This window comes from Anser brachyrhynchus, assembly GCF_964034855.1.
Source record: "Anser brachyrhynchus genome assembly, chromosome: 7".
In the NCBI taxonomy this organism is placed as follows: domain Eukaryota; kingdom Metazoa; phylum Chordata; class Aves; order Anseriformes; family Anatidae; genus Anser; species Anser brachyrhynchus.
In genome coordinates, this window is record NC_137701.1 from 10,548,085 (window position 1) to 10,574,538 (window position 26,454).

Below are 26,454 nucleotides of genomic sequence, written 5' to 3' on the forward strand. Positions count from 1 at the left end.
TTTACTTCTGTATTTATTTATTTATTTATTTATTAAGAAAAGCATCCAATTCCTGTTGCTTGTCAGCCCTGCGGCACTGCCAAGGCCACCAGTGCCACCACCGGCGTCACCTCCCAGCACGGGGCAGTGACCGTCCCCGCTGGGCAGAGCCCGTCCATGGGTGGGCTGGGGGCAGAAGGTGCCTTTCCTGGCGTTAAAAAGGGTAAACCAAGAAAAAAGGATAAAAGGAAGAAAAGCGACGGTTTCATCACCCAGCTTGCACCCTGACCTGCCATCCTCGTGGCCATGGCACGTCCCAGTGCTGCGCCGGCACCACTGGCAGGACTCCAGTCCCCCCATTTTTATTTTCCTTATTTTCCCAAATTTTCCTTTTTTTTTTTTCCCCCAGTGGAAGCTGTGGGGTGCTGGGAGGGAAGCAGGGAAAGGCCGAGCGTTGCCGCAGCACTGCCCTGGTACCCGGCAAGCAGCATCCTCACCGCCACCAGCGTCCCGCGCCGTCCGGTGACCGGATCGTTAACGATTGACTTAATTGGGAACCGCCGCCTGGGGAAGGGACCGGCGGGGATGCCGCGGGGCCTCGGCACCCCTGGGACGCTCCTCGGTCGTGCTGTGCCCAAAACCCATCCCTAGACAATGCCCTCGCTGCGTTTGCTCCTCCAGACCACCAGCGCCGTCATCAGCAGGGTGACGAGGACGGGCACCAGGATGAAGGGGCAGAGGACGCCGTTGGGGGGGTCGTGCAGCGCCCGGCCGGACGGGGAGCAGTTCCTGAAGTAGTGGCTGTGCACGGCGACGAAGAACTCGTCCACCAGCCGGTTGGGCCAGTAGCAGGTGAGGTTCTCGGCCACGGCCGCCGTGCAGTTGGTCAGCTCCCCGTAGGTGCTGCAACACAGACAGGGGCACCGCGGTGGCACCGGGCGCCCCGTGGCGGCGATGCAGCTAGGTGCCAGAAGCAGGCTTCGTGCTACGGGGCGCTGCGGGCACATCGGTGAGACTGCAGGTAGCCAGGTATAAAAATCTAAGCGTTTTTTTTTTTTTTTTTTTTTTTTATTCCCATCTGGTTTTGCCTCTTTGAGCCCACTTTTAGGTGTTGGTGCTGTCTAAAGCAGGAGGAAGGAGATGACTGGGATATACTTAGATATAATAACACGCCCGTATTGGTGTTACTAGAAACTGCGGGGAGTCTGACCCAGTTAACGCTCTGACACCTTGAACAAAGCAAAAAACTTCACGAAAAGCACCTCATCCTTCCAGCACGGCTGCCTGGAAGGAAAGGTGTTTCCATGAGGTTCACATAACACCCGCTTTTAAAATGTCTGTATGTGTAAAAACAGATATACAAATACGTACAGATGCATTTTTTCCCCCATCCCAACTACTCACGCCTAATCCTAGAACAACAGAGCTAAAAATAAAATAATAAAAAAACAACTATCTGATTAAAAACCTGCCTCTGGGGAAGAAATAGTTCACAGGCAACTTCCCAGCTGCTGGCTGCAGCCTCTGCATCTTAGGAGCCAAAGCATTTTCAGAGACCACAAGGAAAGAGTTAGCGGAGAACCAAATTAAAATATATATATATATATATATATATTTTTTTTTTCCGTTTCTTCCACACTGTCTCCTAGACCCTTGGCCATCCATGGCCACAGGCTGACAGCCACCGAGTCCAGCCGTGCTGTTCGGGGAGCTGCTCCTGCAAGTCCCGGCCACGAGGCAGGGACCTTCTCGCTCGGGGTGCGCTACCAGCTACCAGCTCGGGACACCTCGAGCTCGCTGGGATGAACTACAGCACACAAAATCCCTCCGGCAGTGCAGGTGTGTGCCTTCCCACACCTGTCCTTGATCAGGGGCTGATCACAGGCCATGGACAGGTTCTCCAAGGGAAAAAAGTCTCCCTTGTAGCTCGTGACATTTAGTGGGGTGCAGATGAGTAAGTAACCACCCTCACGGCTGTCAGAAGGGATGCCGAGCCCACGCAAGAGCAGCACTGTTGATGCCTGGGGCACAGCGTGCTCGGCCCACGCTGGTCACTGAAGCCAGCAACAAGAGCCACTGGGAGCAGAGCTGCCAGCACGGGTGCTCTGCATTCCCCTTGCTACCCATGTTCCTCCCCCTGGCTGATATCCCACCACCACGTCCACACCACCACGTCCCCACCTCCTCGCTCTGCTCACCAGCCCCAGCCCACGCTGGGCAAAGCCAGCTCAAGCTCCAGGAAGGGCAGGAAACATCGAGCTATTCCCAGTGTCCAGAGAGAGGTGGGGGCTTTGGGGGCTTCCATTTGTCCTGGAAAATACAGCTTGATTTATTTTCAAATATATATATAATTATATCTCTGCACTCTGCCCCAGGGAGGTAATCGAGGGATGATTTATGGTTTTAGGGGATCCAGATGCCAATGCCACTGCAAATCCTGAGCGATGCCCCTGCCTGCAGCGCTGACACTGGAGCAAGACGTATGGCACCACGAGGGCGCATCTCGAAGACCCCGGGAGCTGAGCAGAACCCTCGGGGTGTATTCTTAGCGGGGCAGGGTCGGGTGACAGCCTGGTGCCCTGGCCAGGACTGACGGACGCAGCTGTGGCAATAGAAAGCAGAGGAGTGACGGTGGCTTTGCCATCGGCCCCCTCCCGGGGACCCCAAGTGGGGTGGATTTGGGGTCCTGCGGGTGCACCCCAAAAAGAAGGCACTGCCCAATGGGAGAAGGGGATGGGGACAGCGACAGCACCCAAGGGAACGGCTCTGTCCTCTGTGCCCTCCCCTCCGGTGTTTGTGGACGTGGGTGAGCCCCCCCCGAGCCTCCTCTGCCCCAGCCTCCCCTCGCAGGGAAGTAGCTGCCAAGTCTGCCTCACAGGTGTATCCCCCCTAAATGCCACACGTGGGAAATCACAGCTCCAACCCCAGCGCCAGGGGGCACCCGTTAGGTAGAGGCAAAAACCTTCACACATTTCTCCTTCAGCTCTCCATCTCAGCCAGTTTCAAGCACCAAAATTCCTTGGTTTGGGGGAAGACACAGAGAGGACATGAGGCTCGAGGCAGGGGGTTTATTTCCATTTCTCCATCTCGTGCTCAGCAGAAGCAAAACCCTTCACTCTGAACCTGCAGCAGGCACCCAGCCCATGCCATCCCTACCTGGGCCATGCTCCTAACGCTGCTTTTCCTCACCCCAAGCCCTTACCCATGCAGGGCAGCTTGTCTACAGCTGTAGCTGAGTTATTTCTGCCTGATTTGCCAGCTGTCCTGAGGGCACGGGAGGATCAGAGGAATGTCATCTCTTAAACAACCCGAGGCTTGTGTTCCCACGGACTCACACAATCAAATTAAAGGCAGCAAGTTTATCAACATTTCCTCCAAGTGCCTTGGGGATAACAAGTTTAGCAGAGGCTATTTAGGAGGAGAACAGGACGTCAGAGGTAAAGAACAAGCTCCTTAATGCACCTGTGCTTCCTGAGCAGGTCCCAGCCACCATCCTGGGCAATGCCAGCAGCCCCGGGCTGCACAGAAAATGTGAGAGATGCCCAAATCCCCCCTGCTAATTTCCCTATAGAAAAAGCTGGGTAATGGTTAATGCCAGTCTCGCGAAGCCAAAGCCTCTTTGAGGAAGTGGAGTGTTTTCTGAGGTTTCTCGGGATCGAAGCATCTCCCACACTGCCTTCCCACTCCTCTTCTCCCCTCCATCTTACCACCAATAAAGGGGAAAGAAACCCAGGCTGTGCTTTTCCTAGGCTATATATATATATATATATATATATACACAAACATATGTATATATTTATGTTTATACACACATACAAATACAGATTTGAATTTGGCACAGGAGAAGGGGACTGAGCAGGAACTTAAGCAAAACCCTATACTTCTGTGCAAAACACTCGTGGCATACAGCCGCACCTGCTCACGGTTCCTAACTTCCCTCAACCCCTCGGTGCGTCGCAGGGGCTGGTTTTTGTGCACCGGGCTGGGGAACAGCCACGGCACGACAAAGAAAACAAGCACAAAGCATTTTTGAGCAACTTCAGGTAGGAAAGGGTTGAAGGTGTCTCACCACGCTGAGGCAGAGCATGGGGTCTTTTGAGATGAGTTTTAGGGTATTTTGGACTGAGTGGAAAACCTGAGTGCAAAACTAATCTCCCAAAAGCATGTGCATCAAGCGGTGAGTCACCAGAAGGGGCAGTGGAGCACCTGCTGCCTTACGAACAGATGGATCCCCAGCACGAAGCTGACAGCGAGAACTGTGAGCCCCTCCTGTTAAAACTTCACCTCTGGGCCTCGTGGTTTCCTCAGTGTACACGGACACACTGAGCAGGACACGACTGCTGTCCTAACTTCTACGTCCTGCATAGCTTGGCTAAAATGAAATCCTATTTAACCCCAGACTGGCTGAGGTGGGGAGGGACCCCATGGTCTGCCCGCCCCAGCCCCGCTCCAGCAGGGACACCCCGAGCAGGGTGCCCAGCCCCACGTCCCGGCGCCTCCCGAAGCTCCCCAGGGATAAATTTACACCACTGCCCACCACCCTCGTGGCTGCAGGATGTCCCGACGTGGCAGCACCCGCGGTGCCCCCCGGGCACTTACCCCATGGTCTCGTCCCAGTCACACCACAGCCGCTGCCCGATGCCCTCCATGCTCAGCTTGAAGGGCCGGAGGCAGCGCTCGCGGATCTGCCGGCCGTACTCCGCCTCGTGGCACGCCGTCGCCGCGATGAAGTGGTGGGCTGAAAGACAGGCACGGGTCAGGCGACGGCCCTGAGTCAGTTAGGCACACGACATCCTCTTGGGTAAGCCATAAATAAGAACAGATGCAGATTTATCCTCTGCTTGGCACCTCTTTGGGTTTAAACTCACATTGTTTTGGTTAAGTGCAACAGTACAGACAGGTCGCTGCTGCTGCTGTGCAAAGGAGCCCTTAAAAAAATTGCCTGCAAGGTGCTGGGCTTACAAGCAAATATCCATCGTCACGTGGAGCACAGCGAAATTCCTGTCCCCTCTGGTCTAGCCTCGGGCTGCACCTCTCTGCCATGCAGTGGTTTGGGATTGGGGAGAAAAGGATGCTTCGTATGGGCTCAGACAATTTGGGGCCAGAAGGCTGCGTGGCACGTGGAGAAAGGGCAGCAGGGAACGGCCATGAGCAGCCTGATCGGGGTCCCAGCCAGATCACATTACTGGATGAGTTTGTACGGTTTTGCCAGGAAAAATAACAGCAATGTTACGCAGGGAACGGGGATCAGGCTGAAAGAAAAACCTTAGTAGGAATGATTTACCGAGGCTGGCTATAAATAATAGCTTGCTCTTGGCCCCAAAGTGCCTGCTAGTGCCTTTGCAGCTACTGGAGCACATTGCAGGCGAGCATCGCATACCAGCTCTATTTTTTGCTACGTGTGAATAGCTCTGCGCACAAGCTGGGGGGGGGGGGGGGGGAGGAGGGTAGCTATTTTTATTTTATTTTTTTAACAAAAGAAATAATTAGCGCAGCATTTAGCCGCAGAAATGTTGGCAGTGATGGAAAGCCAGGGTGTTTTGGCAACTGAACACGGCCATCGTGCCAGCGCACCTTGCCACCCAGGCGATGCTCTCCGTGCACGGACTTGCTGAAGCCCCCAAATCCTTGATGCACAGTCCCACAGACCCTGAAAACCCTGATAAGAAGCCTCCTCTAAGCTGTCTTCGTGCTGGGGCTGGGAAACTGGTGCAGGGATGCGTGGGGGGGGGGGGGGGGGGGCTCGGGAGTGATGGGTTACAACGAGCACTGTGGGAGCGATGCTGACCGTGGGGTGGGGAAAGGGAGAACAGATTAAAACGCAGCCAGGCGAGCGGCCAAGGGGAACCAGGAGCTAAGGAGGAACCGGAGGCAGGCAGAGCCGAGTGAGACACGCGAAACAGAGAGAGAGGGATCGGGGAAGGTAAAGCCACCTGGCGAAATTCAAGAGCAACACGGCACGAGAAGGAAGAGAAGCAGAAGTCGGCTGCCCGCCGCCTCGCTCCTGCCCATGCCAATTAGCACGGAGGAGGCTGGAGCCAGGTCACTCGCTCGTACCAGCAAAACAGCTGTTATTAGAGAGGCCCAAGCGCTTCCTGACATCTGTTCCTGCACCGTGGCCACTTCCTGGAGGAAAACCCTAATTGGCATCTCCACCTTGGGCGGGGAGAGGAGAAACAACAGACCCTGGCTGCAGCACCTACTGCAAGCTGCATCTGCCCTGTATTCAGCACAGAAATGAGTCCTGCTGTTATAAAAAAGGGTCCCTCGCGGGCACGTTTGGTTTCTAACATAGCGAAGGGCTCTTCTCTTTCACACTTCAGGTAGAAAGGGCTGCAGAAGGAGCAAGTTCCAACAAATCCAGGGTGTTTATCTAACGAGGACTCGCGCCGCTGTTAACGAACGCACTCCCCGCGAAGGGCGGCTGATTGCCTGGTTGGAGGCATCACCGTAAGGAGCGCTAATTTGTCTTCTCACAGTGAACATCCCGAGAGCACCAGTCAAAAAGTGATTGGAGGAAAGGCTTTTTCGGGCATCCCAGGGCCTCTTGATTGCCGTGGGATTGATGTCCTGGGGAGTCCCAGCAAACACGGAAGCGGGGCTCAGCTGAGAGCTGCAAAAAAGGAGTCACTCGTGTCTCTTTGCCAAAAAAACTGTGCTGGCACTGAAGGACTACAAAAAGCTCAAAAAAATTAAACAGATGAACTGAAACTGCTTCCATTGCACCGCTTACAGCTGGGGCTTGGGTCAAGAGCTGTGGTTTCCCTACCCCAGAAACAATTTGGTGGACACCTCCTCCTGTAGAGGAGCAGAGCTTTCTCTGCAAGAGGAGTTTTGCACGTCGGGTCACCATCCCCTCTGCATGACTCTTCAGGCTCTGGCCTTTTTCTCCTCGTTTTTCTGGGATCTTTTGGGCTCTTCCTGCTGGAACATGCTGCCTTTCTTTGAAAGCCACCTCTCAGGGGAAACATCAGGGGTCCACTCTTTATTTTCATCCTCTAGCTAATCCAGCCACACTCGCCTGCCCAAAGCGCCCCAGGCAGGAACTTGTGGTGGCACTGAAAGCCCTTGAGGAGTCCTTCTGGAGGGTTTTTCTCTAAATAACCACAGCTTCTCTCCTTGGGAAGGATTTTGTCACGGAGAGGGCGGTCAGGCACTGGACGGGGCTGCCCAGGGTGGTGGTGGAGTCCCATCCCTGGAGGTATCCGAGGCGCAATGGGATGCGTTTGCCACCACAAGGAGATGGCGCAGCCATCCTTGGGATCCTCCATCTAGCAGAGCCACTGGGGTGGAAGGCGAGGCGCCCGGGGAGGCGCCGGGCAGGGAGGAGGGCTTATTTACGGCAGGCAGTAACAGGAGAAGGTCAGATGGGAACAGGCGGATCCCCGACCATCGGGGTGTGCTCGGGGAAGGCTGAGCGGGCACGGTAATGCTGCGGGAAAATGGGGAGCTCCCCAACATCAGCAGCCACCAGTGGCTGGTTCTATGTATTTTATTTCATCTTGCAATGCTTGGGATAACCATGAAGCGAAAGCAAAAAACGGGACCGCCTCTGCTATTGAACGCTACCACGTTCATTTTATTTGCATGCTTCTTTACTCTCAGTTCACACAAACCTTCACAATTTATGTGCTTTTTTTTTTTTTACCTGTGAGTGGCCACAGAATTACCCAGCTGCTCGAGTGGTTGGTACTTACAGAGGGAAATTTTCTTTTCGCATCCCAGGGATGCGGGGGCACCTCACTTTGAAGCTCAGGTTACAATACCACAAACCCACCAGGCTGTCAGAATAAAAACCTCAGACATCCATCTGGGTTTCACAATTATTCTGCTCAGCTGTAGGCCACATCTCTTGTCAGCGCTGGCTGGAAAACAGCAATCCTTTCATTTTCCTTTGTGCCACACACTGAAGGGGAATAACAGCTCCAAGGGCGCTGGATGAAGTCTCTGGCCTCGACACTGATTTAACACGTCGGACTGAAGGCAGCTCTAGGTTCTGGTGGGGAAGGATAACTCCAGGTCTCCGAAACAGGAAAATGATTCAGTTTTCTTGAACTGGACTTGAGAAGAAACAAGGGAATGTCTGGGGATGACAGAAGGCTTCCAAAGCACCACATCACTGCAGGCTTCAGTTTCCCACCTGGCCTGGCAGGAGAAGCGAGATGTCCTTGTTGGGCGCTGGCGGCTGCCAAGCACCTTTCCAGGAAGGGGACTTATCCTGAATGTCCCTGGCCTCGGCACCACACAGGGCAGAACAGCAAATACTTCTCTTTCCAAAAAAAAAAACCCTGATTTAGCATGTAAATAAAATGAAAACCAGCTGAAAAGGGGAGGGATGAATGAAAAAGCCAGGATGAATCAAGAGCCAGGCACCCCGAACACCGACTGCTGGCTGCCTACAGACCAAAACCTGGCATGAGCAGTTAGTTATAAAGATAATTACGTCCTTAATGAATAGCGTGGGCGTTTTAAAAATAATCCGCCTTGATTGAATTAATGGGGAGAAGCACAGGTTTTAGCCACGCACCGGGGATTCGGGGTTGGCATCGCCCACCCCTGGTTCCAGCCGGCTCCGACAATTATCGGCGCCGAGCATCTGCTCGCCGAGCCGATATTTCGGGTCCTTTATAGGCAATGTGTTGCATCCTTCTGCAGAACAAACTAAACAAACATAAAAATCCATCAGGGAGAAAAGCAACACAAATAGCTCTGGTGCCCTGTCTGCGTGCTCAACCCAGGCTGTGAAGCCAGACCACAACCTGTCGGTGAGCCACGTGTGCAGCCAGGGAGCAATTTATTTCACTTTTTCTCCATGAAGGTTTTTTTCCCCCTTCCAGGCGAATAACGTGCTTCCCTCCAGCCCACCCAGACAAAGCGCTGACATTTCTCCAACAAACGTTACCCAAAATGATATGGCAATGCAGGCACAGGCAGCACCACGACCCAGAAGTGCCTGCAGCTCTCGGACCAGCTCCCGGCAGGGTTTAGGGGTCTCCCCGCGGGGTCCGCACGTACTTCAATCATTTTTCCATGCTTGGAGGCCAAAACTCCCCGCAATGCACAGGAAGCCTCCTGTGTCTCCATCTCGGGTCCCAGCGCACAGCAAAATGTTGCAGTAACGCTGCAAACCTGCTTGGGTTTAACAAGTAACATGGTTTTCTTGTTAACCCTCAGCTTAATGACCTCGACCCAGCTCCCGAGGCACTATTCCTGCTTCGTCCATCATCACTGGCAATAAGGAGGCTCCCTGTGAAACCCAGGGTTCATTTTCTGAGCAGCCTCGGCGGGGAGCCGCAGCCCCAAACCAGACAGAGTTTTACCATCAGTGGAAGCGGTTGCCTTGGGTCCCATCGGAGGGGACCAGGGTTATTTTCAGCCAAATCCTGATCACTACGGCTTCGTGAGGAGCCCGTAACCAGCTGCAAAGATGCCTAGAGCTTGAGCAACTGAAAAAAGGGATTTTATTTTTCTGTTTTTTTTTTTTTCACCTGGGAGGAAAGCTTAGCTCGGGTACCTCTGGGCAGGGTGTGGGTATCGTCCACCTGAGCATTCCCTGCTGGTGGCCCCAGGCCACCAGTGAATTTGGGATCCCAAATCTGGCTCTGTGCTGATGGGAAGGGACAAGGTACTGGGCGCAGGCTCAGTGCCCGCCACCAACAAGCCCTGCAAGGAACAAATTGGCTTTTTTTTTTTTCTTTAACTAGTGCAGAACATGCTTAAAGAAAAAAAAAAATGCAGGAGGAGGACGCAGCGAAAGACAAACGCATCCGCCACCCAGCACCGGGATTAGCTGCCGTCTATCACGGCTAAGTGGCTCGCACGCAGGCAGATGTTGTGCTCCTACGTGAGGTGGAAAAAAGCAGCCCGGAGCACCGGCAGCTCCCGCTCTCATTACCAAAAGTCGCAGCACTGAGGCACGGGGAGGAAGGTGCAGCGAAAGGACCAGCAATGCTCCCCTGCCACGGCCCCGGCGGTGCTCTCACAGAACCTCCCGGCCACCATTTCCTTCACCCTGGGCGCTGCACGGGTCCCAGGGTGACGGGGACGGGGAGAGGTGGGTTCTGCTCTGGGTTTGGGGCTCGGGACCAACGAGGAGGATCACGGAAATACGGCCAGGGCATCCCACCCACGATGGAGAAAGCATCAGCGGTGTGAGACACCTCTGCAGGAACAAGCCCGAGAGGCAGACTGGTAGAGAGAGGGGACAGGGACCGGGAAAAGCAGGGCAGAGAGAAATCCTAACTACTCGCCCGTTCCCCACAGAGCAGCAGCAGCCAGAGAGCACTAGATAGTTAATTAGGGCGCTCAGAGAAGCCTGCTGCACAGCAAAGCTCCATGCATTATGCAGCGGGGTCGGAGGAGAAAACCCACACGGCGAGCAAAGGGAAAAGGAACTCATGCAGGAGCAGCAGTGCACCGACAGCGCATGGTTTCCCTTTAAACAACCTTAAATAAACACTCTTTCAATAAAAAGTAACCAAAGCACGACCCTCCCAAGCCTTGTGCTGTGTGCGTTCGGGTGACCAGCCCAACCCTCCACCTGTTGCACCTGAAGCCCTACAAACACCCGAGAGCCCCGCACACACCGTGCCCCTACGGACAGCGCGGTGGGTCCCAGCTGATCGCTTTTAGGAGCATCCCCGCGGAAGGAGGCAGAAGGGCAAAGCGGAGGGACGGAACCTCCGGAGGCTGATTTCCACCCCGGCAGCCAACCTCAGAGGATGGCTCTGGGCACGTCTCGAGGCCGGCATCGCCCCGGTGGCTTGCCCCTGGCCTCTGCACCGCGGTGCCGGGGGCAGGCGCGCACCTACCGAGCACGAAGCAGAGGAAGCGGCGCGGCAGCGGGGCCATGCCCGGGCCCTTTCCCCGGCGGAGAGCGGCTGAGCCCGCCGAGGGGCCGCAGGAGGGAGAAGCCGGGGCTGGGAGAGCTGCCGAAGCGCGGGACGCGAAGGGCGGCGTTTGCTATTAATAACGCGGCGGAGCGAAGCCTCCAGCTGCTTTCAGAGAGAGAGGGGGGGACAGAGCTCATCCCAGCCCCGCAGCTCGGGGCTGAAGGAGGAGGCTGGGGGTCGAAAGCGTTAACGGCAGGAGTTCTGCTAAGGGAGGAGAGAGGCGAGGGCTGGAGGAAGGGAAACGGCAGCACAAGTTTTTAAAGAAGGGATTTTAACCTTTATTCACAGGTAAGAGGAGCTGCAGCAGCAAACGCGGGCAGGATCTAGAGCAGAGCACAGCAGAGGGACAGAGATGGACAAGGATGCAGCACCACAGCAGGGGCACGGTGTGGGTGCCTGCCCCTGACACCCACAATAATTCTCCTCCCCCCCTCACCCCACACATACACCTAAGCTGCCTCTCCTTTGTCTGCCAGGATTTAAAATCCAGACCTCTTCTCATCTCCCCCACAAACCCAACAGATGGATACCCTCGGCGTTCCTGCTCCCCCTGCACCAACCCAGACCCAAAGGCTCAGGGAGCAGCAGTGGGGTGACACGCTGACTGCTGTACCACGCTATGGGGCACAGGAGGAGGAGGCAGAGGCCCAGCTCTGCTTACAGCAATAGAAGTGGAATAGGAAATAAAACAACAACAACAAAAAAAGCGGCCATATTCTGGAAGAGGAAAATCTAGGCTACAATATGATCCTGAAGGAAAGACGTGCCGTGCCAGGACGCGGAATGGTGCTGCAGTGAGCTCGGGCAGGGGATGCCTGCTCGCAAGTCGCTGCAGCACGGGTCTTGCATAACCACGGCCCTCAGCACCACGAGCTCCAAAGCCTGCTTTGCTCCACGTCCTCACTGCCTCCCTCTCCTCCGGGTATTAGAAGGATACGTGACACCTCTGCAGCCCATTTAGAACATTATCAGGAAAGAACTTAAGCGTGCTGGCTATTTATTAACATCGTAGCAGCTACTGCCATGCCTAAAACGAAGTGGTGTGCAAGGGTTGTGTACTTCAGCACAGCAAAGTCCTGCTGTTATTACAGAAGTCTCACTGCGCTGAAATGTGATTTCTTCAGCCTTAGAGAAACGTGCTGAGCACTTGAACCAACTGCAGAGAACAACAGAACTGGGAAGAATCATTTAATTTCTGCCCATAGAGAAAAAAAAACAACTGACCTCCAGGCAACATTCCCTCGAACAAGACTGCAAATCATGCAGTGATGCTACACAAGTTTTCATTAAGAGCTACTGAAATAAAACAAACGAAAAATACAGAATGATCCCAGAACAAGCTGGACTGCAAAAATCTTCCAAGTGAAGCGTTCAGTTCTTCACAATCAGAAAATCATCTACATAGAAAGAAAGAAAAAAGCAGGTAAGTCGTGCATGTGTATGCCTAAGCTGAAATAAATGGAGCATCAGCAATTTTAGTACCCCAGAAAACCACTAGAAGCTATACTGCTCTTGCCATGCAGTTCAGAACTTTGTATGCAGAAAAGGGAGGTTTCCTAGCTTTAAGAACCACCCAGAAGAAATTATTACAATAAAATAGAGGTCTTTGTGTAACGAATCACATTCAGTGGTGTTTTTTCTTTAGTTAACTGAGTTCAAAATGAAGCTGTCAAGTCATCATTTAGGAGTGAAGAGGCTCCATGCACTTCTTCATGTTGCTCAAAGCACTGTTTAGTTTTGTTTTGAGCATAAACCTAATTTCTCTCACCCTTTTCTAATGAAGCTACTCCTCCAAAGTTAACAGATATAAAAGATTTATAGTCATTTAAATGTCCAACTCTGCCAAAGAAACACTAAAGAAGCTTGTATCATGCTTTACTTTAGGTCTGGATTTAAGTTATTACATAAAACAACCTATAATACAGCCTGACAAAGAAGCATTATCTGTACAACTCCAGATGCTTCATCATTTTTCAGGAACATAAGGCTCTGAGAGGTATTTCACAGTGGACACCCACCCTTCAGGAGAGCCTGAAGCCATACACACATGAGAATACTATAAATGAGCTTTTTAATAAATCATCATTTCTTAAACTTCGTATGTACTTGATTCTTACTAAGGGAAGATGAAGTTTTTTCCCCCCATTACTCACTACTGACTTGGCTATTTCACAGCACCCTCATTATGAACGTAAAAATTGTTACAGATCATCTCTTTCACAAAGCAATTGTTCCTACAATAGTATTTTTTTTCTGTTATGACTGTCAAGCCCACACACCATTTTAAAAATGACTTGACAAGGAAAGCACAATACATCTCAGGCTGTAAAAAACCTTATTAATTAAACACACTTTCAAACGTAACGCATTTTGGGGATGACCCTATGTCCGTATCTGTAACCCTGAGGAAGTCAGTCAGTAGAGCTGTAACTAATAACTTTGATTCACAGAGGCATCTGCAAAAGCTTACAGGGCAGCCAAACGTCAGACTAGCAAGCCTAGAGTATACTCGTTGTTTCAAAAGGAACTCAGCCACACGTGTGTTGGCTGAGATCCTTTCACCCTCTTCATCACTACATGAGGTATAACCTTAAGCTGTATTTAAAATCCTGCTGAATGTCTCCAGATATTCAACGCAATCAGTCGTTCTGAAGTCCTTCAGAATGATTATTCTGGGTATTACTTCCTAGAACTAGGACTGTGATAAATCAATGACCAAAAAAAGCCTATAAGCACCTATTTGTGCATTTAATGTGTCTAAGGAAGCATTTCTAGCTCAGGCTTCTGCTTCACCTTGTTGGGCAGAGTCACTCTCCTTTTCCATTATAGTTCTAGTGTGCAACACGCAAGTTAAGGCTGTGTTAAGGATTACTTGTGCGCTGCATTAGCACCCACACAGCACCTGACCCGGAGGATTTACTCTGACAAACAATGTTCAACAAGTGGGAACGACCCTTGGACATGTAAGACTATCAGCATAAATACTACTCAGCTTAGAAGGTACCGTATCAGTTAAAAATAAACTGATTCTTTCATATCCTTGAAATGGGAGCTTTGAGACAAAAATCAGAGCTTTCAAAATTTGGTGCAGTTTTGGGAAGAAAACACTGCAGAAAACTAAGTATTGTGCAGCTGGACAGAGCGTGCTTGGGAGCACAGGTGATGCCAAAGCGTTTCTAACAACGTATGAAACAGCACAGGAAACCTGCACTGCTACTGCCTTCAGACGAGCAGAATACGAAGCTTTGTGCGAGACTGAAACGAGCATCAACTCAAGGATGTCTCCTAGAGGACACTAGGTATATATACACCCCTGCAGTTCTGGGTTTTATTTCGGGTTTGGTTTTTTTTGGAGGAACTTGTCTCACCCAGTATCTGCACAACCGTACAATTTTTCCTCAGGAAGAGGTTCCCTGTTCACTTCTTCCCAAACTACTACTTGGGGGTTTTGCTTTTCTCCCCCCCAAGGATGGTTTTGAATGAGATGACAGATCCAACAGCTGCTTCCTGTTTATTCCTGCCCCACTACCTCATCCTCGCTGGCCTAGTAAGCTGAGGCCCCTGCAGGCAGTCACACAGCACCCCCTCCCATCCCCCTGCTCTGACTGAAAGATTAAAATGAAAGCCTAAAAGAGACTCAGTGCAAATGGTCCACCCCAAAGAGGCTTTACGCCCTAGTGACCACCCAACCCACCAGAAAGCCTGGGCTGGTTGATTAAGCCAGCAGAGAGCTGTTCACGGGGTGGCTGGAGCAGCTTCCTACCGCAGGAAGCAGGATCAGTGCTTGCAGGGGAGGCACACGGGGCACCAAGCCAACCGACCTCACGTAGCCACAGCTGGAGCTGTAACCTGCTGTGTTTTAGGAGTCGGGGCAGTGGGAGTTGGGAAGGCCCTTTCCTCTGCTTCTCCTAGGAAGCTGCAGCAAGCTGAACGTGCTGCAGCAGCCCCTGGTGTATCATCGTGCAAGATTTCCAGGCAACCCAGCAGAAGGAAAGGAATTACCTACAAAGTCCTTTAACATGCAAAAACTGTAAGACATGCAAACCTACTCTGTTCTATATCTAGATAAGACCTAAATCTCAAACATCAAAGATCATCAATTTTAAACCAAAACTGAGCCTAACTGGAATTTCTTTAAGAAATGCTACACACAAACTGGCCATTAGATGTCACCTTTGCCCAGAATATTTATGACGTTCCCCACTCAAAGTTTGCATAATAAAAACCCAACATACCAAGTTTTATGAAGTGCACAGAGCTAGCAAGCTCACCTATTTACAGACGTTCTGCAAAACAGTTAATCAGAAACTGTTGTTTCAGTGATTCATTTAGTTGTGTGTGTTTTTTTTTTTAAACGCAGGCAGAGGTTTACGATAAACTCCTTCCTAATCTAGTCAGGCTGTACAGCTACACAACGTCCCGTGTTTGCATTTCTGCAGGCTGGAATACTCACTTATTTACGTCACTTTCCCCCCTGCTACAGCTGGGCGTTGACTTCCTTAGGATTACAGAGGTCCTTTCTATAATAGAATTGATGGACAAGCCACTTAGGATACCTTTATTGTTCTTCCTCACCTCCAGCAGAGCATCCACAATTTTGTCTCTGTAGGAATAACAGCAATGACTGATTACATCACATTTTGTGCAATCCACTTAGCACTCTAATTAGTTATTGCAGATGTTGGATTCATTACAAACCAGGGTAGAACTGAAATACAAATACTCTCACCTACTAGCCTCTGGATGAATTTCTCGAAGTTTCTTCATTAATTTGGTAAAGCTGCTCAAGTTCAAGGTATTAGGAGAAATAAAGGCACCAAACGAATTAGTGGAGAAAGGAGCAGACGCTTTTTGCAGGGAATTGTCTCCAGTGTCCTAGAATTGCACCGAAATCAGCAAAAAGTGAACAGGTTATGTATTGTACAAATTTTATGGCAGATTTTTACTACTAAGAAATATTTCTGTTATGGAAAAAGAAAAAATGAAGACATACAGACTCAGATCAGTAAGTGTTTTAACATGAGCAGTCACGTTATCAAGACCTGTAACTTAGAAATAAAACTGCACCACGTATTTATGGTAACTGGCATTCCTGCTGCGTTACGTTAGGTCCAGCTTTTATTTCCCAGAAGACTACAACTTGTGAAGTTCAATCCCCAAACACGGCCTATCTATACAGTTTGTCAGAGCAACACCAATTACTAATTTTGCCTCATCCTCCAAAGACCGACCAACCTGAATGAATTAAAAGAAAATTTACATATGATACTTCTTTAGATTTACATTTAAAAATCCAACACCTTCTCCTCCAATGTCCCAAAATCTTTTCTGTATAAAATCTGAAGGCATTTAAATAGAAAGCATTTCAAGTGAGAACTCAAAGAGGAGAAAAGCAAGATAAAAAATCCCGTGCAAATGCCTCGGTTCCTGGCTTAGGATTAAGAAAAAGAGGGACCATCACAACTTGATGCAGGAACAAGTGAACAGTGCTCTCACTCTTCTCCAGCATGACAGAAATTTATTACTGACACGTAACGTGCTTTCATATCCTAACATCACTCAATATATACTAAGGTAACATGTTACAGAGCTGTAAGTTTTAATGCTGTAGTCTGCCCCATAAAGGAGCCGCAGTAATCATTATTGAGCTTTCAATTAACTGCAAACAGAAAACGTACCGACTCTTTAACAGAGGATTTCGGACCAGAACACTTTGTTTCCAAAGGTGCTTGGGTAGAGCAAGGAATTTTTAAGGCAGCTGTGGGAAGGAGAGGCACCTTCTCAGAAGCAGAGGTGGTATCAGGAGCTTCCACTGAATTGGAAGCTGAACTGAGCGGTTTATCCTGATCCTTTCTTTGACTGTTGTTGACAGAGTGGAATTCACGCCACAGCTTCTTTTTAAGTATTTGGGAAACAGGACATTTGTTCTCTGATGAATCATTTACAAGCTCAACACTTATTGTTTTTCCTTTTATTTGTTTCTTGCTCATTTCCTCTACTGCTAACTTTGCTTCATTAGCATCTTTAAAGCCAAGAAATGCACATCTAGACACAAAATACAAATAGGAAACAAAGTAAAGCACATCTTAAGTTAAAATACAATGTTGATAAGAATGTCAATAGTACCAGGAACTGTAGCAGAGGGCTTGGACCTGATGACCTACAGAGATAACTTCCAACCTTAACCATTCTGTCAGTAAGAACACACCATAATGGTTCTGATCTTTTGAAACATTAACTGTATCTCAACAGAAAATTTCAGATTACTTAGCTTCTCTTAAGATAAGAAGCTGTCTGGAATTGCAGATTTTTGTCAGCTTATCTGTATCTACGTTACTTACTGAAACAGAATAAAAATAAATTAATGAACAACTCCCTCTTCTCTCCCATGATCCATTTACTTCAACAGCAAAAATTCTGAAACAAGTAAAACTTTTATGTACCTGTGGTTACCAGAATCCACACAGATAAGAATGTCAGAGATCTGGTATTTCCAGAAATGTGATCTTAAGTCACCCTATGAAAATACAAGAACATTTTGATTGCAAATGTATAATATGGAAATTCTGAAGAGAGGTAAGACACTACTGCTATGTAACAAAAATGGGTGTACCTCTGACACTGAAGAACTTAGGCCACCAACACAAACAAAGGAGGACTTGTTCACACTTTCCATTATCTTTGCTTCTGGTAACAAACAGGAAAAAGCAAGTTGTTACTATTATTTCTATTATTATCTACTATTATCTACTATTATTATATTATTAGCGTTTAAGCTAACGTCTTCTCTGTAAGTTTCAGAAAACTTAGATAGAAAACCTTTTAAAAAAGTCAGTGAATGATAAGTATCTTCTAACAGAAAATGAAATATTGCCATGGAAATTTGAAGAGCTCAGTTTCTAAAGAGCTCTCTTCCTCATTCCCTGAGGCATGAAGAGGTGGACAAGGTAAGGTTTCTAGCTACAGTCAGAGAGAACGCTGGTTTGAACTAGCGGATCCCAATGCCTAAGCATGGATAGCATACTGTAAGTCCCCGCCACGGGGTGCACGAGCTCTCTGCTTTTACTGTTCTGGGCTTTGTAACCATGCCCCTCACCAGGACCCTTGGTTTCCTAACACGGACCTGTCCCAGATAACTCTCAAGAAGTCACTACGTAGAAGGATACAGAAAAGAAATATCCCCAGCTACATGGCTGGCTAAGCATTTACTAATTTGGATGTAACCGCAGTAGGTAAAGTTTTTGAGGAAAAATGTGAATGAGAAGAGCTGTGTGACTAGATAAGATTCACTGCAAGTCAGTGCAAAAAAGCATGAAAATCCAGCTGGCATTTTCTCCAAGTTCCTCACACTTTTAGAAAGCACACAAAGTATTCAAATATTAAATATCAACACCATTATTAGGTACGGCAGCTTAAAGCACGTGACCTCACCTCTTAAATCAACTGTGTCTTGTTGCTTTTCCATTTCTTCAGGTATTACTGAAAATTCTGCTACTGCCAATTCCTCTTTAGCATCAAACCAATATTCATTCCCGTCTTCGGTTTTTACATAGCCTTAACAGTTCAAATAAATTTCAGTGTGTTAAAATTCAGAGCACAGTATTTCCTACGAATATCAAATTTCTGTGTTTAAGAGGATTCCAGCTACCTATGTTATTTGCCACTACAACTGGAAGAGGTTTCACTTACTTTCACACCAGGTTTTTTCTCACAATATAAGGTATGTTATATGGCTGATATATATGGACATTGAACTGTCCCTTCTGTGATGGAAAGCTTAACATTAGATGTTTTACATGGTTCTCCCCATCATGCCCCCCCCACAACTTAGCTAACAAGTCATGAAGTATTTGCACTAGAAGCAGCGAGCTCACCATGTTGCACATCCTGATCTTTACGCTGTCCTTGCAATGTCTTGGAGGAAGAAGAGCCACTAGGCTGACCGCCGCCAGTTAAATACACAATCTGTGGATTGTCCTGTAAGTATGTTTCAGTTATAGCACAGAACTCGCACTTGATAATATGTTATGTTTTGGACATTCAGAATATTAATTAAACAGGTAAGTGTTAAAAAAAAAAAAGTGAACCTACTGATTATCTTCTAAGAATCCCAAAGTTACCTTATTTTGGGAGGATGACCATGTGAACTGCATTTGCTATGACTGGCAGGGAAGCCCAACTTGAGCCCTAAAGACTTTAATTGCATTTGCATATACCTAAAGGAGCCTATGCTCAGCAACATAAATGTCAATGAAACTCAGTAAAGACAAAATCCCTACCACATCGACAGAAGTTCTGGTTTCTTGCAGTTTTAGAGCTTCAAAGTCTGCTTTCCTCATGCCTGAAACAGAACTGTAACAGAACCAAGAATCTAATACAAAATATGGCACAACAATTTTTAATTCTACAATGATACCATGTACTCTGAAATACTGATTTAAGAATTTCCAGGCACAGAGTGAGAAAAGCTTGCAGTAAAATAAGATGTACTTTATAAGTCTTAGCGTAATTAGAAAGCCAAAGGTTTCAATACCTGTATTTTATAAAAGCATCGACTGCAATCTGAAACAAAGCTGTATTCTAGATTTAGGGTTTAGATTATTTTTTCTTTATACCTAGAATTTTAGTAATCAAAGTGCTGAACTGAGAACATGACCTGCACATTGAAAACTTTTTCTATAAAGACAGTACAAGTACCACTCCACAGTCTGCATATGAGAACAGTACAGAGTAGAACTTTTCTTAAAATCAAATCACTGTGCCCAAAGTGTTAAGGTAATCTTTCAGCTAAACAGTTTGGAGCAACAAGATGCATCCTGAAATAAGAAATCCTAAGTTCAACATCTTTTAAGGTCCGCTCCCATTTACTCTGACGTTTAGTACCATGAACAAAGACTGCTTACTCATAGCACAGGTCCTCGCTGAACAACTGTCAAAAGAAAAAAGATTTGTCTTAATTTTCTGGAAAAAAAAATATTACAATCAAAAAGCAGTAAAACATTACCTTGCATGGGACATAAGAAGAAGAGATTGGGAACAAGTTTATCTCAACTGACAGCGGTGGAAGTGCATTTAAAGGTATGCCCATTTTTATTTTCACTTTCATGCTGTTGTAATTCTTTTTTAGCTCTTCCAAAACCAACAAGAGAGATGAACCTAATTCAGTCTTAGCATAACCATTTCCATGGTATCTGCTAAAATATGCATAAGAAAAAAAAAAAAGATCAGACAAACATTTTATTCACTACTTAAAAAATTGCTTAAAGATTTTACAGCATTTAAAAATTCTACCTTTTTTTTTTTTTAACTGGTATCAATAACTCTGTTCATATTGATAAACATTAATTTCTTTTTTCCTCCTTTTTTTTAATCTGCATTTCTAATGTCTTTCTTTGTACTCTGCCATTAAAAATTAATGAATTTATACTTCTGTGCAAGAGCCCGATGCTTTCAGCATCTAGAAGATGCTTCAACTATTTTCCCTGGAGCAGACTAAGCACTACAATATCTAAGGCAGGACTTCTCGGTGGAATCCCAGGTTGGTTGCAGGACACATACTTCACCAGCTACAGACCCTTCAAACACCATTCCCTTCTTGCATCAACTCCCAGTTCTGCAGCCCTTCTCTTCCTCATTTACTACCTTGTCCCCAGTTCCCCCTCTGTGCATCTAGTCCACTCCAGGTTGTTCCTCCTGTACCCTTCCTCCTCTTTGGAAAGTCATTCCTGGAAACAAACTGTTTCTGTTGGGTCTGTGAAGGCCCTTCTTAAAGGCACTACAGGACAGATTAAATTTTAGGCTGAAAATGAGACTTGGCAGTTCTGAGAATGTAAACTCCTTCAGATAAAAATGATAGCTATTAAACACTATCAAAAAGTATGAATAAAATACATCCATAATACTTAGCAATTAATGCCTTTTAACCAAACTGTGTCCTTTTGAATGAAATACATTAAGGTACGTGCCTGCTAAAGCATACGTTTTCCTCCAAAGCCAGCTTGTAAACCTTGAAGCAGTGCTGATAGCACATCTGATAATGAGTGGTTAGAATCTGCAATTCTGCTTCAACAGCTCTCTGCAGTAGATTTTGACAGTAGCTTGACACAGAGTTCTTCACAGTTTGTTTGTCGAGGTGTACTGGCCTTTAAAATAACAATAAATAAAACCTTGAAGCATGTGAGTCAATTATAGGTTTGTCGTGTCTTATTTTGGGACAAGTAGCTTTCCAGAAGCTATTTCTGATACAATTTAAGGGAAAAAAAAAAAAAAGAGAAAAATGGAATCAGTTCCTCCTATTCACTCCCCTGAAAAAAAATATGTTCTACAGCAGCTAGTGCAACAGCTTTCACACTCTACCTAGCCTTCACTGAGAGGCAGAAACTGCGCTAGTACCTTCATCATTTTTGTACAAATTGTGCGGTCACAAGAATGAAGAGAAACTTAGCAACTCTGCTCATCTACAGATGTACTTACTTTGTTTTCAGAGTCCCAGTATATCCATTTATTTACTGTTTTTCGAGCCACAAAGTATTTTATTGTATTATTTTGTTTTTAGCTTCACGGGGTACTTTAGGATGTAAAGTACCTCTGAGGGTCTGCGGTCTGAACCTCTGTTCAAAGCAGGACTAATTTCAAATTAGCTCAGGGTCTTATCTAGTCCGGCTTTGTTGTTGGGTTGGTTGTTTTTCTCAATCTCAGAGAAAGGAGGTTACCACCTCTCCAGTGCTGTGCCAACACTGTTCTCACCATAAAACCAAACAAGTAACCAAACCAACAGTTTCTCCCACCCACTTAGAACTTCCCTCACCACGACCGCTGGCTCCCACCCTTGCTTAGCAGAGATGCATTTTGGATTTGGCTCCTCTTCATACCCCAGCACCAGACTGCCAAAGACCCCAGGGAGGTCCCTGCCTCCCCTCTGTGCTGACCAAGCCCAGCTCCCTCGGCCTCTCTCTCCTCCGTCCCGCACTCCCCACACCCCTCGGCGGGGGGGTCTCCCTGCTTTGCTGCTCCCTGACTTGTTTAACACACCCCAAAGCTGGAGGAGCCTTTCCTGACACAACCCCACAGGCCCCAAATTCAGGATAAACCCTTCCTTATCGGTTGGCTGCGCTGCTGCCAACGCAACCCCAGGATATGCTCTGCCTTCTTTAGCATGCAGGAGCACTGCTGACTGGTACTTGACCTGTTCAGTGAGACTCCCAGCTCCTTTTCTGCCAGGCTGCCCCTTGGCCAGCCTGCAACCCAGCCCGTGCTGTTTGGTGCAGAGCTGCTCCGCTCGTACTGCGCGGCTGCCTTCGTCTTCGTTCAGCTTCAGGTCTCCACCAGCTCATTCACCTCGGCTGGCCAGATACCTCTGGAAGGCAGCCCAGCAATCTTCTGCTGCGGTCAGTTTTGCCAAGTCGCAGACAGCCTTCCGATCTCAAAAAATCCAGGTCTTACCCAGCACCCAGAACGCTAAACCAAGAGCAGTTCACTACCCACCTGTCAGTGCTTGGCTTTAGATCCCCGCTACGCAACTCAGCTTTGGATTCCCACTGCTCCTAAATAAAAATCATTGAAAAGAAGTTACAGGTTAACATTTGGATAGACAAGTCCCGAGCAACTTTAGGTCGAAAAAACTACCTTCATTTGTGAACTTCTCTCAGCCGTTGCAGTATTGCCATCCGAGTGCTTTCCCAGCGTGTCATTAAGCTGTGAGCCAATGTCTTCCCCACTACCAGCTCCACAGGGCCCGTCCCTGTTGCACGCAGCGTCTGCGCAGGTTTCATGGTGCCACCCCGCAGGCCGGGATTTGTTCATCATTGTTATCTCTGTATTGACAGCCCTGGACACAAGATGGACCCGGGCGCTGGTACTCCTGCTGGTCGTAAAGCAAGCTCTGAAATCAGAGCTCGCATCGACAGCCTGGTTAACTTTGGAGTCGCTGGTGAGGTTTATCAGGTTTTCGCAGCACTCCGGTTCCAGGCTGAGAGAGCTGGCGCTCCTGCCAGACTGATCTGCAACTTCCACCCCAAACAAGCGACTCTCGGTGCTGCCAACCGCACATGCAAGAGGTTCCTCACAAGAATAAAAATTGCAGTCCCTTGTGCTTTTGCACAATTGCGTGGCTCTTGCAGGGGCCTTTCTTGGTGGCAGCAAAGGATTTTCTTGCTTCACTGCCATGCTGTGAACATGCCTGTCATTCTGCTCAGACGCCTCTTTATTCGGGGCCACCAGGGCTGAATGTGTGCCATCAGCCAGGGGAGCATCTTTCACCTCTCCGTTTTCTAAACCATCACACATGAGCAGATTTGGATAAACCCTTTCCTTACCCCCACAAGCATGACTTTCAAGTATATTTCCATAAAGAACACTGTTACGTGCTGTATGCTCTTCCTTATGATCACAAGACGTGCTGCTGCAAACCAGCAGAGAGTCCTGAAGCAGCTGGGGAAGCTCTGGAACAGCTTCTTCCGTGTGGACCTGGTCCCCTACGCAGTACTCAGGGGCAGAACAATCTTCTTCCACATCAACAGGACTTTGCTCCTTTGCAGCTCCACCACCTGGAACCTGATGAGCTGGATCCATCAGCTTTAGGGTTTGGATCCCTACAGTTTCCCACTGCTCAGAAAGCTCACCTGAGCTGTCCCTACCATCCGGTTCTTGCTCGTTAGCACTGACATACTCCAGCTGTGAATCTTCTTCACCTACATGGATCTGTCTGCAATCATCACACACGCCGCAAGTGGAACGCGTATCGCTGCAGACCCTTCCCAACGTACCAGATTCTTTCTTGCTTTCCTCTACCTGCGCACAGCAAACTCGCTTTCTCTTCTTATTGTACATTTCAATATCTGCATCTAAAGATGAACTTAAGTAAGGTAAGCTTTCCTCTTGCAACTCTAAGTCTGAAACACTGGCACAATGTGCCTGGCCAAAACCAGAGACGTTAGCTCCCGCTGCAAGGTCTCTGATCAGAGTTTGCTCAGCTTTCTCAGAGTAAGAAAAGAGGTGAGAGGTCTGAACAGAGCCCCGCATTTTGCTTTTAACGTCGCTGCTCTTTTGTAATTCCATGGTACAGATACTGGAGCCCTCCCTCCTCAGAAGTAATCCACACAGCTCGCTTCACTGCAAGTTATCCAAGTCACCAGCTCGTCTCTTCCTATCAGTTTCTCACCTTAACAAAAATAAGAGAAGTTCGATACTCCATGGTGTACGAGAAGGCAATGTTGTTTAAACAAAGATGTTAAACTATCCCTCTTATTATTCCCTATTCGAGTGCAGAATCAAGGAATTATGCGTTCTCAAGGACATCCAGAGCTCTATTAAGGCTCGTAAAAGAATTTGCTATCCTTTTGTCTGTGATTTCAATTGAGTAAAAGCATCCTGACAGACCAAACAATCCTATTTTCTTACATTGCTAGGCAAAGTTTCCGTCCCCTTACCATCGAAGCATACCTTGGCTGCATCACCACAATCCCCGTAGATACCCACCGAGCTCTTTGTGTCACACACTAACTTTGTCACAGCACACAAGTTGTTTTGATGCATGTACTGACTCTGAAAACACGGATGCAGACGTTACCCTGGATGCAGTGACCACAAACTGACCTCACATTATTCCTACCGATTTTGTATTTGGCCTGTAAGCATTCCTTGCCGCAGGAAGCTAACGCTTCTTGACCCACAACCAGGGTATTTACTGTAGGGATTATCCTGCAGACAAGGAGCTATGTACATTTTAAAAACTACTGAAGTGAGCAAACTAGTGAACTTAGAGCTCTGTGCCCCCTGAGAATCACAACCCCTCCAGGTGTTGGATAAGTGGGAAATGGAAGCATATTCCTTTTAATCCTGGGGAAACAAGAAGAAATGGCTACCTAGCATGGAACCGTACAAAAATTTAATAATCTTTAGACCCAGGAAGTGCAAGACATAAAGGAAAGCAGGTTTTTTTTTGGATCAGAATGCTTCTTTCTATGACAGAAGAAAGCTGGACAATTCACCAAAGTTTTTTCCCACACTGCACTTGCAACACAACTAGTTTTATACCAAACATGTAGAAAAAGCAGAGAAAAAGCGCTGGGGGATAGAGTCACTCCTCGTGAAGTTTGTTTCTCACAAATGGTTGTCTCTGCCTTCACAAAAAATGCTTTTAACGAAGAAAGGGACATGTAGAGGTGACAGCTGTTTCCCAGGCATGCTTTCTGAACTATTTAAACAAAACACATCTGTTTTATAATGTGCAGCAAAACGCAGCCTTGCCTGCAATGCTCCTCTCTCCCTGAGCAGGCAAGGCAGCCCAATGGGCACACAACCCGATCTTCATCTGCTTTCAAAAAACACCTCCTGTGGTGTGAGGCAGCGGCGCATCTCCCAGAGGTACCTGCACTGCCCAGAAGGCAGCCAGGGAGGAGGCTGGAAGGAAACCAGAGGGCTTCCCTGCAACAAAATTGGCTTGGTTCTCCTATTTACAACACCGAGGATCACCATTAACACAGTGTTATTTTGAATACTAAAAATCTACAGAGGGGTTTAATGAGTGACCGGCAAAAGCCAAAAGAAACCTTACCACAACCTTGTTATCCACTGGTGCAGTTAGTTTTGTCTCTAAACCACTACCTTTCTCTTTACACAGGCAACCTTTGCTTGGAGCAACCACATGCGTGAAATCAGGTCTCATTGTAACACCACCAAAGCACACCCATACAGAAATTACCAAACACTACCACCGAAAACAGCCCCTCCCAACTTTCCCCTCAAAATTACGTGACAAAATCCCAAATCACGGCACTTCTCCTGCCTCAGGGAGCCCCACAGGGGTGCTCCTCAGCCTCAGCACCCTCAGTTGCCTCAGCACGCGCCCAACGGCCAACGGCCACCAATGCCCGCCCACGCCCGCTGCCCATTGGCTGCGGGGAAAGCTCCCGAGCTCCTGATTGGCCGAGGCGCGCCCCGCGGCCGGCGCCGAGCGCCGCCATTTCGCAGCGGGGGAAGCGGCGACGCGGCCCCGCCACCGCCTCATGGCGTCGCTTCTGGGGGGCAGGGGGAGCCGATGGAGCCCCGTCTCCTCAGTGGTTTTCCAAGGCTGGCGTTGGTCCTGGCTGCCCCAAGGCCTGAAGTAAACTTCCTTCCAGCCACATGTGTTATAAAGTTTTTATTCAAGTGTGCAAAATGCCCCTTAGCTGCCTAAAAACCACCACCAGCCCCAAATCCAACAGCCCCATTTACCACGAATACTTTCAACAGAGAATAACTCCCGTTAACAACACCATTCAAGTTTCCCTCTGGTGAGATGCTTTTTCAAGGACTGATCTTCAAACATACTCAAAAAACAATAAAAATGTTTTGAGGCCTCCAACCATCTGCCCCCAAACCTCAATTACCTTCAAAAGAAAATCCCCCACCCTTACCCCCCAAGGGCACCCAGCTGTTACAAATGTTAATATTTTGGGGGTATGTTTTGCACCAGTGCCTCTTATCACACAGGCCCCTGCCTTCAGACAGTGAACAACTGGGAAGTGCGTTGCTCAGGTTTGTGTCTGCGATAGTGTATTAAACAGTATGATGAGCCTGTTATACCAGTATTGTCCAAAAGGCC

The 26,454-nt window shown here is 48.2% G+C and overlaps 1 protein-coding gene across 1 annotated transcript; it reads right to left on the reverse strand.

Moving 5' to 3' along the window:
- Nucleotides 1–26,381, reverse strand: RBM44 (RNA binding motif protein 44). Its single transcript, XM_080598728.1, has 18 exons — nt 25,623–26,381; nt 22,497–24,030; nt 22,356–22,414; nt 20,837–21,013; nt 19,876–20,062; nt 19,775–19,800; nt 19,151–19,223; nt 18,746–18,848; nt 18,303–18,425; nt 17,485–17,558; nt 17,315–17,388; nt 16,550–16,916; nt 15,601–15,746; nt 15,325–15,474; nt 11,485–11,488; nt 10,791–10,941; nt 4,579–4,717; nt 1–882 (listed from the first exon to the last, which is right to left on the reverse strand). Exons 2-18 carry the CDS (start codon nt 23,925–23,927, stop codon nt 627–629), a joined length of 3,540 nt encoding a protein of 1,179 aa, XP_080454854.1. The 5' UTR covers nt 23,928–24,030; nt 25,623–26,381; the 3' UTR covers nt 1–626.
- Between the last annotated feature and the right edge of the window lie 73 nt (nt 26,382–26,454).